Raw genomic sequence first — 16,827 nt, 5'->3', positions numbered from 1 at the left:
TATACATCTCTTTAACCTGTGATCAGTGCTCCTTCCACTCACATTGTCAGCCACTTTAAGACTTGAACAGCAGGTTAGGTGTAAAGATTCGCATTCTAAATCAGTAATCTGTAAACTGTCTGTGCTTTCTATGCTCTGTCTGAGGCCAGAACTCTCCATTCAGCTGACAAAGGGGCTAACCCGAAAGCTAGTGAGTTTACTATCAAATAAACCAGTTGGACTTAAACCTGGGTGTTGTCAGACTTCTTACTGCGTCCGGACGCACCCACAATGGCAGGCCCTAACTTCTTCCACACCAACTTCTGTCCTTCCTTTGAATCCACTTCTATTCATCCTGACCCCACCCTCGAGTTGCTCTTCTAATCCTCTATGCCCTCAAACCAACTCCACGCCTACCCAACTCACCCTTGTAAATTCCAAGTCTCCAAATAAGCTGCCATTCTCCAGTTCTTATCTCGTGCTGTAGAATTCAACAAGGAAAACCTGACCTCAGTTATGCAAAAGCTGGATGGTGCATGTACTCTTTAATCAAAGATTAACAGAATGCAACGTGATTCTTGTGCGTGAAGGTAGGACCTTATTAAATAGAAATATTATGCTAATGAATTCCTTGTATACAGATATATTACAAATATATGTCACAGGGAAAAATGAGGTCTGAAACAGCAAAAACATGACTTTTGCATCTCACGCCACCACATATCCCACTTTTATTTCATACAATTCTCCTCCCTATTAACTCCATTTCCTCTCTCCACAGAATGCTGCCTGGCTCACTGAATATTTCAATTTTTTTTATTGAATGCATTAGTCTGCTTGAGGAAGCAGCAAACAAACATAAGCACGTTGGAAACATAGTTGAAAGGAAAAGACAGGAATGATGGAGCAAGATGAAAGGGTGAGTGGATATTTACATAGACCTGCATTTATATAGCACCTTTGACAACCTCAGAACATTCCCATGACGTCAACCTACAGATAATTATGTACTTTTTGAAATGTAGACACTTGTAATATATGAAATATTAGTGTCTAAAATAGGAAGCGATTCATTTGAAGTACCTAAAGCCCATTCATTGGGTTTAAAGTGTTTTTGCATGGGCAACCAAAGATTTTGGTTACTAAGAAGTGAATGGAGAGACTACATTTGCATTTTAAACTGGCAAGGGCAGTAGATTCAGTTCAAAAATTACAAAATTAGTTGAATTAAAATGAGTAGCCAGGAAAAAAAAAATGGTATTTGTGAAGTTATACAAGCATTATGTATGACATATATCAAAATACTGACACACTTATTCCAAGAATCTTGAAATAAGTACAAAACTAAGAGCATTGCTGAAAAAGTATATGATGAGTGCAAGGCAAAGAGCTTCAACTTGTCTTTCTTTCAAGCAATATTCAAGTTCTATATTTTTAAAACTAAGGGTCTTGGCAGTGAGTGTGCGAATGAGACTTAAACCACTGCAGAACAGTAACCAACAAAAGCTAATTGGACATTGAATTGTATAGCCAGATGAGGTTGTGAACAAACTTTATCGCACCATATCACATTTGCCACTTGAATAACAGTTGCCAAATCACATCCAACTCTAGTGATAACTACTTCTTGAAGGCTATGCATTTGTCATTTTGTTACTTCTACATCGGTATATTTGCCTTGCAGGCAAATATCACGCCACCAGATTAAGGTATAATAAACATCAATTCAAATAAGCCACATGCAAATTAGCAATCAAAACTGGACCGTTACATTTTTCAGTAAATGAGAAAAATATTCTCTTTGTTCGCATGGTGTTATGCAAGTGGGCAAAATGTGGCATGGAATTAGTTTGGTGTTTTTTTTGTGAGGGCCTGCTAGTTTTTCAGATTTCTGTTCTGATTCTTTAGATTCATTTGACCTTTGGATAGCATTGTGTAGAAAAAATATACTCAGAAAATCTTACTCCAGTTGCTGGTTCTGCAGCAGGTGAGGATTTCAGTGCTTTGTCATTTTCATGCTGCCTAAATGAAATTTCCAGTTAAGTGGCCTCATCCTTAACTCATGCTAAGATTCATTACACAGTGCCACCTAGAGGCACACTTTTTTAAAGAGAATGTTTTGATTGCATTGTACATTCTTAATGTACAATTAATTGATCAGTTGCCCGTTTTCTTAGACCTAAAACATAGGGATTATTTGAGCCTGAATCCAGAGACTATAGCATCAATCTACAAACAGAAGGGATAGTCACTTTAATTTTCTAACCTAGTCTCATAGGACTTGGGTTTCTGTTCAACTGACTTATAATGCTCATCCTATTACTCACTTGTTTTTGCTCTACACCAGTGGTCTCCAAACTCCGACCCGGACGTGGCCGACGGGCCGTAGTTTGGAGATGCCTGCTCTATGCTATTGTCAATGGCTTGAGCTAATTGCTGTCAATGGCTTGAGCATTGCTGTGTGGCAGGTGGTGCACTTTACAGATAACCATCATTCCTTCTACACTGTGCAACAGCTCTCAAGTTCCCATGCAAGTCAAACAAAGCTGGCCCAAGAGACTGCACACTTAAAAACAAATCACCTACTATTGCAAAGAAACATTGGAGGATACTTGCAGGTAATATCAAGAACTTTTCAATAAGGATGACAGAGATGTACTGAGAGATAGTATATAATTGCATGTTTCATTTTTTTCTTTAGGAGCTCATCATGTTATTGCCACATGGTGCAATACAGCACTATTAAGCCAAAAACTTGTACTTTCATTAAGCTTCACATATTTCAGTCACTTTCATCTTAATTATTTCCACTGAACATGTCTCACCAACTGTGCACCAAAGCAAATTAAAAAATAATAAATTTGCATATATCGACACATTGAAAGAAACACATTCAAAGAAGAGTGTTCAAGTGCAGATTTTTGTAATGTGACATCTTTTTGGCTCCCTGAGGTATTGTACAAACATTTTTTGTGGGGTGGATGAGTTCTGTTTTAGAATTCAAAGTTTTCATCAGTCATATCAATGGCCCAGGCAAATTTCTCTCTCTGTGTCTTGTTGTAAATCTTCTCAATGGGAACATTCCACTTCTTACACCTTCAAAGGCAGAAGATAAATGGGTAAACATTTCATGTAGTCAGTTATTCAACTGCAATTTCAAAAATATGCAAGATTACACAAAAGATAAAAACAATGACAGAATTACAAGCTACATGGAACATAATTTCTTATGTTCTTAATCAAAGAGTAGGTCAGGGCCCAAGTCCTAATATTTGGAGGGCAAGGCAGAAAGATCTCAAAAAGGCTTCTGTTAGGAATATTTTAAAAATATGTTAATTTGAAAAAAATTGTCAGAAATATACCAGTCAAATCAATATGTGAAGGGGGGAGGGACAAGATAAAGTCGAGGGAAGAAACATTGGCAGGACAAAAATCAGATTTTGGATCTCAAGTTTATGTCTTCGTCCCATATACTTGAAAAACCAAATTTGATGCATGGGGTGCAACAGTATTAAAATATCATCTCTACTTCCAACTACTTGACACATTAATGTCACCGACTTGACCAATATTGTTTCTTGTAGTTAAGATTATTCCGGATAACAAATTACATCAATCCCACGTCTCAACAGCAACACTATGTCATAAATTGTGTCTAGTTCTTACTGACCAAGCAACGGTGATTCTGGGATCAAGATAGTTGAGTTTGGACGTGCCCAAAGCAATCTGCTTGTTCTCCTCTCTGTCTGTTGCTTGAACTTCCAGCTTCATTAGTTGTTCTTCTAACCTCTGCAATAGTTTCTTCTTCTTCTCCACCACCCTGCACAAAAGTTTTATGAGTTTCCTTTCAGAATAGGAGAGTTATTCCTCATTTCCCACCTTCTTGCCCCAATATGGCAAGTGGCTATTTCACATTTCTTTGAGGTAATAGAAAATTGAAGAGGACTCACTTCAATGCCAATCTCTTGTCTCAATCCTTCTTGCACCCATCGCAAACACTTACTTTCTTGACTGATTCTAGGATACAGTTCCTTTGCCTACTCTTCATTATCTTGCCACGTGGCATGGTTCAAACTAGCTTGTCAGGGGGATCGGAACCAAAAGTATGGTCCAAGGAAGTAAAGTTGCTAAAGAGGAAACAGTGGGACCAGAAGGCAGGAGAAACAAAGTGAAGCATTGAGTATGTGTCGGATAAAGAATGATGTCAAAAAAAGGACGTTATGTATGCTGCATGCATTTGGGTAACAAGGTAGGTGATTTAAAGGCACAGATAGAGATAAATGGATATATGATATGATTGCCATTACGGAAATATGGCTGCATGATGATTAAGACTGGGAACTGAATATTCATGGATACTTGCTGTTTCAGAAGGATAGACAAGAATGGAAAAAGAGGTGCAGTTGTGCTGATAATAAAGGATGGGTTCAGTACAGTAGTGAGGGAGGATCTCTAATTGGAAGAACAAATGTCTGGAATCTGTTTGGATGGAGCTAAGAAACAGGAGAAGGGCAGCGGAAATTGGTTGGAGTTGTTTCTACTAATGGTAATGTGGGGCATGGTATTTATCAGCAGATGGAAACATAGAAGCTAGAAGCAGGAGTAGAGCACTTGGCCCTTCGAGCCTGCTCTGCCACTCATCTTGGTCATGGCTGACCATCGCATTCAATATCCTGATTGCTCCTTTCTCTCATATTCCTTTAGCCCCAAGAGCTATATCTAATTTCTCTTTGAAATCAGACAATGTATTGGCCTCAATTACTTTCTGTGGTAGCAAATGCCACACGCATTCGCCACCCTCTGGGTGAAGAAATTTCTCTTCACTTCAGTTCCAAAAGGTTTAACCCATATGCTCAAACTATGACCCCTAATTTAGACTCCCCCACCACTAGGAACATTCTTTCTGAATCTACCCTATTAGAATTTTATAATGAGTTGAGATGAGAGAAGTATCTAGCATGGGCAGTACAGTAATCACTGGTGACTTCAATCTGCACACAGACTGGTCAAATCAAGTAAGCACTAATGCTGTGACAGAGAATTTCTGGAGTGTATTAGGGATGGGTTTCTCAAACAGTATGATGAAGAGCCAACTAGAGGACAGGCTATTCTAAAATTTATTATATAATTAATAACCTAGTTGTAAAAGAATCTTTGGGGGTCAGCAATCACATGTTTGAAAATGAGGAAGTTCAGTCAGAAAGGCAGGGTGTTAAAGTTGAATAAAGGAAATCATGAAGACATGAGGGACAAACTGGCTGAGCTGGATTGCGCAAATACATTAAAAGGTATGACTGTGCATTGACAATGGGTAGACTTCAAAGAACTATAACGTAGCTTACAAAATAAAAAGCCAGAAAAAGTCAGTCAACTGTGGCTGACAAACAAAGCTGAGAACTGTGTAAGATTAAAAGAAAAATTTATCAAGTTGCCAGAAATAGTAGTAATCCTGAGGACTGGAAGGTATTTAAGGCTCAGAAACTAAAAAAAGGAGAACAAAATAGGAATGCATTCTAGCAAAGAGCATAAAAAGACTGTGCTTTTACAGTCTATGTGAAAAAGAAATCTGAAATTAAGAATCTACTGATGACCATTATCGATTGTCAGAAAAACCCATTTGGTTCATTAATGCTGTTTAGAGAAGGAAATCTGTATTCCCTACCTAGTCTGGCCTACATGTAACTCCAGTGTCACAGCAATGTGGTTGACTCTCAACTACCCTCTGAACAAGGGCAACTAGAGATGGATAATAAATGCTGGCCAGCCAGTGACACCCATGTCCCATAATGGATTTAAAAAAAAAGGAAGTGTTTGGCCAAGACAAACATGGGTCCAATACAGGCACTCAGAGAATTCATAATGGGGATTAGAGAAATAGCAGAGAAGCTAAATGATTACTTTGAGCCTGTTTTCATGAAACCTCTCTGATGCAGAGATCCAAGAGATTAGCGCGATTGTGGAGTTGAAGGAAAGTAGTATTGAAGAAATTAATGAGAGTTAAAGTTACCAAGTCCCTTGGACCTGACATTATGCACTCCAAAGCACTGAAAGGGGTTGTTAGATATAGCAGATGCAGTGCTGATCATATTCAAAAACTCTAAAGATTCTGGAATGTTTCCTGAAGATTGGAAGGTAGCAGAAGTCACCCCACTAAAAAAAACAGGAAACAAGTGTGTTATTAAGGAAAATGCTAAAATCTATTATAAAGGATGCAAAAAAGGGACGGTACAATAATGATTTGATGGCTGGGCTTAGCGTGGATTTATGAATGAGAAATCATGTTTGACAACCTGGAGTTTTTAAAGAGATATACTGACAAATAATAAAATTAACAGTTGATGGACACAATATATTTAGTTTTCAGAAGGCTTTTGATAAAGTACACCCCCTCCCCTCACAGGTTGATTAGGAAAATAAAAGCACGTGGGATTGGGGGCAATATACTGGCATGAATTCAGGACTGGTTAACAGGCAGAAAACAGTAGAAATAAACAAGTCATTATCACATTGGCAAGCTGAGACTAGTGGTGTACACAAGGATCAGTTCTTGGACCCCGGCTGTTAATATATCAAAAATTTTAATGTGGGGTCTGAATGTAATATTTCCAAGTTCATGAATGATACAAAACTAGATAGAAATGTGTATTGATATAAAGCAGCTATCGGAAGATTCAGCAAAAATATGGCCAATAGAATATAATGCAGGAAAAAAAAGAGGTAACCCACTTTTGTAGAACAGATGTGCAGTCTATTTCCTAATTGGAAAGGAATTAGAAAGTGTAAGTGTACAAAAGAACAAGAGTGTCCATACCTATAAGTTACTGAAGACTAACATGCAGGTGCAGCAAGCTATTAGAAAGGCTAACAGAATGTTACGTTTTTATTGCAAGCTGATTTGAGAAGAGTAGTAAGATCCTGCATCAACTGTACAGAAGCTTGGTTAGACCGCACCTAAAGCGCTGTGTGCAGTTTTGGTCCCTTTACTTCAGGATATTATTGCCAGAGAGGGAGTCCAACAAAGTCTCACCAGTTTTGCTCCAGGGAGACAGGACTATCTTAAGAAAAATTGGGCAAACTAGGTCTGTATATCTAGGGTTTTGAATAATGAGAGATCACACTGAAACCTACAAAATATTTAAAAGAATAGATGTGGTGGATGCAGGTAAGATGTTTCTCTTGGTTGGATAGTCTAGAACCAGCTGGCACAATTTCAAAATAAGGGGATGTCACTGAGAACATAAACATTACAGCGCAGTACAGGCCCTTCAGCCCTCAATGTTGCGCTGACCAGTAGAACCAATCTAATGACCCTCTAACCTAAACTATTCCAATATTATCCATATGCCTATCCAAAGACCATTTGAATGCCCTTAAAGTTGGCAAGTCCACAACTGCTGCAAGCAGGGCATTCCACGCCCTTACTACCCTCTGAGTAAAGAGCCTACCCTGACATCCGTCCTATATTTATCACCCCTCTTAGGAATGAGATGAGGTGAAATTTCTTTACACTGTTGTGAATCTTTGGAATTTCCTACCCAAAAGGCTGCAGAAGTTCAATCATTAAGTACGTTTATGGTAGAGTGGGTTATGGGGATAGTGTGTGTAAAAGGCATTGAAATGTCCAATTAGCCATGATCATATTGAATGGAGGCGCAGACTTGACAAGCTGAATGGCCTACTCCTGCTCCCATCAACTGATTGGTAGACATCTTCTGAGAGTTATATGGCAGAAAAATTGAAACTCTCTCCTCTGATGGAAAAATCCAGGCAAGAAAACAATCTTAAAATTTGAGCCAGGCTGTTCAGTGGTGAGAGCAGTAGAAATTTGGAATTCTCATTCAAGTAGCTATGGGGCTATGCCAATTGAAAATGCCAAAACTGCAACTGATCCAACTGAATGCCATTGCTTCAATATGAAGTTGTTTAATAAATAAGTATGGTCCTGGAAATACTTACTGTTTTGATCTTTCATCTTTTTTCACCTTGTAATCCACCTTGGCATTTTTCAGATCGTGCTTAGCCTCTACAATAAGTTCCTTTTTGGTATCAATCTGCCAATAGAGAAGTATGAACTCTAATCACAGCTTAATTGTTAATGTTGAGTTTACAAATCAGCATCCCAAACATTAATTAGTGCCATTATTTGTCAAAAAGAGAGAAACTAGTTCTCTTTTTCCTCTTCCTGACTTGCCTTCGAGTTGCGCAGAGTGCGCCTAATGTCTTTCAATGAACAGATAAAGCCACATTGAGCCAAATGGTTTGTGGTCTAAAATTTTATGACTCTACTTTAAAAAAACAAGCATAGCCAGATGAAGTTTGTTATGGATACTGCAGCCCCCTAGCTGAGAACAGCTACTTTAGAATGTTATACTTCAGGAAACAAACACGTCCATGATTATTTCATTTTTTTCATGCACACTTCAAATGTTTCAACATATTTATTTTATACTGTACACATTGTAACCTGCAAAGTCAAATCAAACAAATGGAGTAACATGTCGGCTAAGAACAAGCGAAAGGGGTGGCTTCAGTCTATTGTACAAGTGCCTCAGAAAATTATTCAAAAGCATTATCATGCTTGATTAACAGATTGATTGCCTAACTGAAGTTTTAACTATCAAGGGAATTGGCAAAAGTAATTTAGACCAACTGATCACTCAAGTGAAGATTTTGAATAAAAGTCAACAAAGGAATAAGTTAGAACATGTAGGGCAGTTCAGTGGAAGTCATTGTGGGAGAAGTTATTCAAAGACCATAAATGAATATTATGATATAAATGGATTTGCAACACAATTTCAAATGTTTCTCAAAGAAATATTGAAATACTCTGGCAAGTTTTATAGAAGGAGCAATTTCCTTGCAGTAATACCCTGCTCATTAGAGAATATGTAAGAAACACAATAGTCACTGTGCCACACCAAATCGACAACAACAAAATGTTTTGTTTATTTTGATATGCATTTTCTGCTCAGGCCATTAAGAAATCTACCTTGGACTGAATGCTTTTCATGGATTTCTCAAAGGTTTTTGGGGGCGTCCTCTGGTGGTTGCAAAGAATGGCCACTGCTCTGTTGGCTCGGTTGTAGGACAAGATCTTTTCTGAAATACTTTCATTGGCTGTGAAGAAAAGTATATAATTTCATTAATCAAATAATTGATTCACTACAAATTAAGTTTCAGACAAGGTTTTAGAAGAGTCAGAATTGTGTAGCAATGACTTTTTGACAAGAATCAAAGATCATGAGAATAGGTTGGCATGGTGGTTAGCACTGTTGCCTCACAGCACCAGGAACCTGGGTTCGATTCCAGTCATGGGTGACTGTATGGAGTTTGCACATTCTCCATGTCTGCGTGGGTTTTCTTTGAGAGCTCTGGTTTCATTTCATAGTCCAAACATGTGCAGGTTAGGTGGATTGGCCACTTCCATTAGTTGGAATCATACCTAACACTAGATAATTGTTGCTGTTGAAGGATAGTCACCTCAGTCCCAGGACATTACTGCAGGAGCTCTGCAGAGTGATGTCCAATCATCTTCAGCTGTTTATTAGTGACCTTCCCATCATGAGGTTAGAAGTGGGGCTGTTCGCTGATAATCACATAATGCACAGCACCATTCACATCTCTTCAGATAGTGAAACAGTCTGTATCCATATGCAACAGCATAGAATATCATAGAACCCTACAGTACAGAAGGAGGCCATTTGGCCCATCCAGTCTGTACCAACTACAATCCCACCCAGGTCCTATCCCCATAACCCATGCATTTACCCTAGCTAGTCCCCCTGACATGACTTGACAAGTGACAAGTAAGATGTGCACCACATTTCATTTGGACAGCTGGTGCAGACATGATGAGCCAAACTGCCTCCTTCAATGCTGTAATAATTTTGAGTTTTCACACAACGCTATGAGAAATTGGAAGCGTGCCATGGAATCTTTTACAATCACCTAGATTAAAGTCCAATCTGAAAGATGACACCTCCAATAGTGTGGCACTGTCTGCCATGATTTTTGTGCTTAAGCCCTGGAATGGAACTTGTGACTCAGATGAGTGCTATCAACCTATGCCAACAAAAGGGTTCAATATCAGGATAATGATTCACTTACGGTCAGTCAATTCTGCTAACTGTTCTTGCAATGTGATGGACGCATTGTATGTTCGAAACACTTTGGCAGTAAGCCCCTCCATTAACTCCTGAAGGTGTTTGTTCAGGTCAGAGGTCTAAAAAGGGAAAATACATTAGTTCTCTTACATAGTTCCAGAAAAGTGTCTAATCTTTAGTTGGTAGGAAAATCTGATCTTGACAGATTCCCTCTGCATCGCTTTCCTATAGTTACACAAAAGAGTTGATGTAAATGCCTCTAGTTAATCTCACAAATGTAAATTTATTGAAACAAAACATACGTTCAATCTGTCAAACAGGTCATCTCCAGGATCCTTATTTTCCATGAATAATTTCAGATTCTTGAACACCTGGGAGAAAGAAATACAAGTAACATGTCACAATGGAATTGTATATTTTGTACAAACACACCCAAGTACAAGAAACAAAGGACATGCCTTCATGGTATCCAGAAGTGTTTTACAATCAATTAAGTACTTTTGAAGAATAGTCATTTTCATCATGCAGGAAATAAGGCTCCTAAAACATGCATAGCTTTGTCCCAAAACAGCAATGTAACACATGACCAAAACGTTTTGCCTTTTTATTAGTAGAGCTGCGAATTGTATACTAGTCAGGACACTGGAGAAAAGAGTTCCTTTGCTCTTTTTCAAATAAGAAAGCCCACCAACGCCTCTACTTTCTCAGGAGGCTAAGGAAACTTGGCATGTCTGCAACAATGCGCATCAATTTTTTAAAAAAATAAATGCACCATAGAAAACATTCTTTCTGGATGTATCACAGCTTGGTATGGCTCCTGCTCTGATCAAGACTGCAAGGAACTATAAAAGTTACGAACAAAGCCCACAGTCCATCACACAAACCACCCTCCCATCCATTAGCTCCATCTACACTTTGCTGTCAGCATAATCAAGGACCCCATGTACCCTGGACATACACCCTTCACCTTCTTCTGTTGGGAAAAAGATACAAAAAGCCTGGGATCATGTACCAACTGACTTGAGAACAGTTCTTTCCCTGTTGCCATCAGACTTCTGAGTAGACCTACCATACATTAGATAGATTGAGGGAGCTAGGTCTTTTCTCCCTGGAGAGACGAAGGTTGACAGGCGACCTGATAGAGGTTTATAAGATGTTGACAGGTATAGAGGGAGTGGATTCTCGGAGGCTATTTCCCAGGGCTGAAATGGTTGCTACGAGAGGACACAGGTTTAAGGTTCTGGGGCGTAGGTACAGAGGAGATGTCAGGGGTAAGTCTTTCACTCAGAGGGTGGTGAGCGAGCGGAATCGGCTGCTGTCGGTGGTGGTGGAGGCAAACTCGTTGGGGTCTTTTAAGAGACTTCTAGATGAGTACATGGGATTTAATGGGATTGAGGGTTATAGATAGGTCTGGTAGGTAGGGATCTGATCGGCGCAACTTGTGGGCTGAAGGGCCTGTTTGTGCTGTTGTGTTCTATGTTCTATACATTAAGCTGACCTTTATCTACACCCTAGTTATAATTGTAACACTACATTTGCACCATCTTCTTTCCTTCTCCGCTATGTACTCTGAATGACATGCACTGACTGTATAGCATGCAATAATACTTTGCACTGTATCCCAATACATGCGGCACTAAAAATCAAATAGTCCATGGACTCAGACAGCAGACAGGGTCTCTGTTCGACTTCTCAGTCACACCTTGAACAATGCAGCTGTGAAGTGTCAGTGTAGATTACGTGCACAAGTTTTTGGAGTGTGGCTTGAACCCACAACCTACAGACTCAGGGAAGAATACTAACTGAGCTGTGGCTGATATTCTGAAGTTGTGTCACGCAGGCAAAGTAAGACAAAGAGGGAAGATCATGTGACTAGCAAGGTAATTCATCATAACCCAGGATTAGAAACAAAGAAGTCACATTAGGATACCCTAATATTCTCAATAGAATCTTAGTAAATTTCAATAAATAGACAAATGAAATATTCCTATTATGTCATTTGAACTACAAAGTACTCTGAACTCTTTATATTGTTCTCCTAAATTTGGGCTCTGTTTGGACACCACTTCATTGAAGAATGCAGGCCACCAGTGTCAGAAATAACCAGCACTGATAACTTAAAGACACCCTACTCAAAGATTCAGACGATTTAGCCAGATGACCCACCTAATCTTCAATGAGTTAGAAGACAGATGGGAGATGAAGGAAACAAAAATTCAGCTTCTCACTTCTGATGGTCATTGGGCGACTCTGCTGAATGTGGATTTTGGATGAGGACAAAACTGGCTCAGCCATTATGTTTCAATCCAGTGATCACCTATTGTCCAAAAATTTCAAAGCCAGATTATATTAGCTAAAGGCTTAGACTGAAATCAACTGGCAGAAGATGGCACACATCTTCATTCAGTCATTCTCATAGCTGTGATAGGTGCAAATGCCAAGTCTTGCAATTCAATTGACAATAGAACCTGGCAAAAATGTGACTACATCCAGGGAGAGATGCTAGAACACAAGTCACTGGGCTGTTGGGTCAAGAAAACATGAGCGAGGAAAGAAATTAAGCCAGATATTAAAGAGTTGGCTCAATGTGCAAAAAATTCAGAACCCTACATAAAGAAATTTAATTTGCAGGAACATGGTGGCTGCACTCCCAGTTCACATCATGACCGCCTCTGGGTGTTGTCCCATGCTGAAGTGCTCAGTCAAAATTCTTGTATTATTTTGCAAATCCCCTGGAGAATCCCTACAGACACCCCTGGGATCTGTGACTCCCCCCAGCTCAAGAATCATCGCATTTATATACCCAGCACGAATACAATGCCATGATGCAGGCTGTGCTTTGGATCATATCTTACATTAAGTCCACAATCTGAATTGCTGTATCTTGCAGGGGCTAAGTGTTTCAGCAGGTAACTGTTACAAAGTCATGCACATCAGGGTTTGAACTGTGTGACATTGTCATTATTTGCAAATGCATCAAGGTAAGGAATTAAAAACTGGCTTTGGAATCCTCCTCTTTGAGGAAGCAAGAACAAAATCTATCTAAACTTTTTACTACGAATCATCTTTCAATAATTATACTGAGAATGCACATGCAAATGCAGGGTTCAGTTTGGGTGTCATGTTCCACTATGATCAAGAATATGCCAAAAACCATAGTCTGACTTGAATTAGTGTTTGACTTAATATGGTTGGTAGTTAGCAGGTATGGCTTCCAAGTGCTATTCTTAATGAAAACTCCGCCAAACTTTGTCACCAATCCAAGAAGACTGAGCCAGATCACAACAGTACCCACTTTCCACTGTCAGATTTTCTTCAGTGTCTCAGATATCAAGGTCAATTTAGTGAACACACTATAGCCCCCTCAAAATCAGAGGACATGTAGCTCGTCAGCATAGCTCAGCACTACACCAATGATACATTCACAACTGAGTTATTCAAGGAATTTGTTCAGATTTAAACAATCGTATTTTGGTTCTAAACAATCATTACTGAAATAACTGAAATGGCCAGATTAAGGCCAGTTCAGATGATTAATGGTTTTACGTAGAGTACTTGCATTTCTTATTGGGAACACTCTGTACCTGTTTCTCCACTGGAACTTTGTTGTAATATCTGATGGAGTCCTTTCCAAGGAAGTCAAATTCCACCACGCACGGCTGTCCTCCATCGTCAGCATGCAATTTAATATGTTCAACCCGGAGTGAGCAGCAACCAACTGTATCAGCAGTCTCTCCTTCCTCCTTCTCATTCCCAGCTCTCAAAGCCAACTGCAGATGAAATACAACTACGTGATCAATGTCCATGCATTGCATGTGTTGAAGAAATTTACTCAATCTTCCATTATTCAGATGACTATGGCCTAAGTTTTGCAGTGGTAAAACAAACTGAAAAATATCTGACATCTGCACATGAAGTTAACAACTGAACATCAAAAGATTGCCAAAAAAATAGTAATCGAGATTATTCCAAGTGCTAGTGAGAATTATTAACGAGAAACAGCAGATAGACCAGATGAATATATGGCAGATAAATATATGGGGTGGAGTGAGGCTTTAAAAAAGTTCCTGCAGCACTTGGACCAGCTTTGGGGCAGGAAGCACCTGTGCTAACTAGGAATGTTGAACCTGAACAGGGCTGGTACTAATGTCCTTGATGGGTATTGATCCAAAGCTGGAGTATGTTTAAACCAAGTTAGAAGACCACAAGACACAGCAGGAGAAAGCAAAGGCAAGGTGCACAGACAACCAGAATGGACAAACAGAAGAATGGTTTGAGAGAACAGCAGAAAAGAAAACAGGCCAGCATGGTACTTAAATACATTGTGTTAAAGTGAAGCGTACTGCAAATAAGCTCGCGGCGTTATAGGCACAAGTTGCCAGAGAGGAAACCCCATTTAAACATAACGAATATCTAGCTGCCATCTCTGCCTATGTACTCAAAGGGGATATGAAAGGGAAAAGGAGGAGAGGAGATTACTCTGCTGATCAAGGTTAATACTACAGTTCTGCAAGAGTGAATATACTTAAATAGACTCAGTTTTTGAATCCGAGAGTGAAGGAACAGATCAAATAAAACTGTTTAATTGCTAGATGTTTATTATAGCCACCCAAACACTAAAAAAGTGACAGAGAAGCAAATCTGTAGGCAATTGGAAAAAACAGTCAAAAGAAAGACACTCTCTCACACGCTGGAAAAAAAATAGTAGCGAGTGAATAACTCTGAAAATATGTACACAACAGCTTTATTAGGAAGCGAATGTCACTGGCAGGATGAGGATTTGTTGCTCATTCCTGATTGCCCTCAAAGAGGTGATGGTGAGTGTTTTTGAACCACTGCAGTTCATCTGATTGTAGATAATTCTTACTGGCTCACTGAGAAATAATGTACTGCTGGATTAAATTTTGGGAAATGAAGTAGAGCAAAGAGTGAGTTTCCATGGGAGAATATCTAGGTGACAGTGATTATATCTTGAGGTCTGGGTCCATAGGACTCTTAAATTGGCCTCACAGTTGGAGGATGTGGTCAAGAAGGCGTATGGTGTACTGGCCTTCATTAATCGAGGGATTGAGTTTAGGAGTTGGAAGGTAATGCTGCAACTTTATAAGACCCTTGTCAGACTCCACTTGGCGTACTGTGCGCAGGTCTGGTCACCTCACTACAGGAAGGATGTGGAAGATATTGAGAGGGTGCAGAGGAGATTTACAAGGATGTTGCCTGGATTGGGAAGCATGCCTTATGAAGATAGGCTGAAGAAGCTAGGTCTCTTCTCCCTGGAGAGACGAAAGTTGAGAGGCGACCTGATTAGAGGTTTATAAGATGTTGAGGGGAATAGATAGGGTGGATTCTCAGAGGCTATTTGCCAGGGCTGAAATGGTCGTTACGAAAGGACACAGGTTTAAGGTGCTGGGAAGCAAGTACAGAGGAGATGTTAGGGGAAAGTTTTTCACTCAGAGGGTGGTGAGTGTGTGGAATCGGCTGCCAGTGGTGGCAGAGGCATACTCGCTGGGGTCTTTTAAAAGACTTCTGGATGAGTATATGGGATTTAATGGGATTGGGAGTTACAGATAGTTCTATGGCTTGGTAGGTATGGATGTGATCGGCACAACTTGTGGGCCGAAGGGCCTGTTTGTGCTGTAGTGTTCTACGTTCTATATCGTAACTGGGTTTAATGTAGTTAGGAAAAAGGGACAAAGAAAAAGTCAAGTGAAAATGCCCAACTGGAAGCCAATTTCAGTGATTTGACATGTGGACTATAAGGATTGCCCAGGAAAATAGTATGATGAGCAACACCAGACTTAGTTCAGGCATAAACCAAGCAGATTTTCACGAGGGCAAAGGATAGGATATCCAAATCTCAGGGTCCTAGATGACAAAACAAAGATACTATTCATGATTGAAAAAGCAAAGTGCAGTTACAGAAAAAAGAGTAGAAAATAGAGAGTGATAGGAAGAAAATGAAACTGGCAACAGGGAAGGTGAAAGGAATGAAAATAAAGCAGGTAATATAAAAGTAAACACAAAATCTTTAAAAACATAAAAAAGGAGAGTTAAAGGAATGATTAGAGTTGAAAAAGAATTTTTTTTGAGGCAAGGGCATAATTAAAGGTGCTGAATGAATACTCTACACTTTGGTACTCCTATGTAGCATCCTTGTATACATGTACTGTATTGATCAACCTTGTTATCTCAAAGAATTCAAATCAAGTTTGCATGGTCAGTCACAGAATTTTGCAACACAAAAATAACCCCTATGGCCCATGTCTGTGAAGGCCATCAAGCACTTATCTACTCTACACCCACTTTCCAGCACTTGGTCCCTACTGTTGCCTGCTATAGCATTTCAAACAATCAGAAACGTTGAGGGTTCCCGCCTCTATCGTTCTTTTAGGTAGTGAGTTCTAAATTCTCACCACCCTCTGGATGAAAAAGGTTTCCCTCAAATCTCCCCTCAATTTCCTGCTCTTGACCTTAAATCTAGGTCTCCTGATTATTAACCCCTCTCTTAAGGGGAAAAGTTCCTTCCTATTGACATCCCTTAATTTTGTACAGCTCCATCAGGTCCCCCACTCAGCCTTCTCTGCTCCAAGGAAAACAACCCTACCTAACCAGCCTCCCTTCAGAGCTGAAATGCTCCAGCCTAGACAAGATCCTGGTGAATCTCTTCTGTAACAATTAGGGTTAGTGCATCCTCCCTGTCATGTGACCACCAGAACTACACGCAGTTCTCCAGTGTTTTATATTG

At 39.6% G+C, this 16,827-nt stretch overlaps 1 protein-coding gene across 6 annotated transcripts in view; it reads right to left on the bottom strand.

Moving 5' to 3' along the window:
- Positions 1-687: 687 nt before the first annotated feature.
- Positions 688-16,827, bottom strand: part of LOC145346806 (DNA topoisomerase 1-like) — a 114,853-nt gene continuing 98,713 nt past the window's right edge. For all 6 annotated transcript variants that reach the window (XM_080194549.1, XM_080194552.1, XM_080194550.1 and 3 more), the window contains 7 exons: positions 13,667-13,852; positions 10,385-10,453; positions 10,087-10,201; positions 8,969-9,096; positions 7,936-8,030; positions 3,650-3,799; positions 688-3,075 (listed from right to left, as the gene is read on the bottom strand). In XM_080194549.1, the coding sequence (XP_080050675.1) occupies positions 2,973-3,075; positions 3,650-3,799; positions 7,936-8,030; positions 8,969-9,096; positions 10,087-10,201; positions 10,385-10,453; positions 13,667-13,852 (846 nt within the window). In that variant the 3' untranslated portion in view covers positions 688-2,972. The remainder of the gene's footprint in view (positions 3,076-3,649; positions 3,800-7,935; positions 8,031-8,968; positions 9,097-10,086; positions 10,202-10,384; positions 10,454-13,666; positions 13,853-16,827) is intronic.

Source organism: Carcharhinus amblyrhynchos, chromosome 8 (genome assembly GCF_965287045.1).
Source record: "Carcharhinus amblyrhynchos chromosome 8, sCarAmb.v2.hapA, whole genome shotgun sequence".
Taxonomy (NCBI): Eukaryota; Metazoa; Chordata; class Chondrichthyes; order Carcharhiniformes; family Carcharhinidae; genus Carcharhinus; species Carcharhinus amblyrhynchos.
Note: the sequence above shows the minus strand (reverse complement) of the source record. Positions and strands in the feature narration are given on the sequence as shown.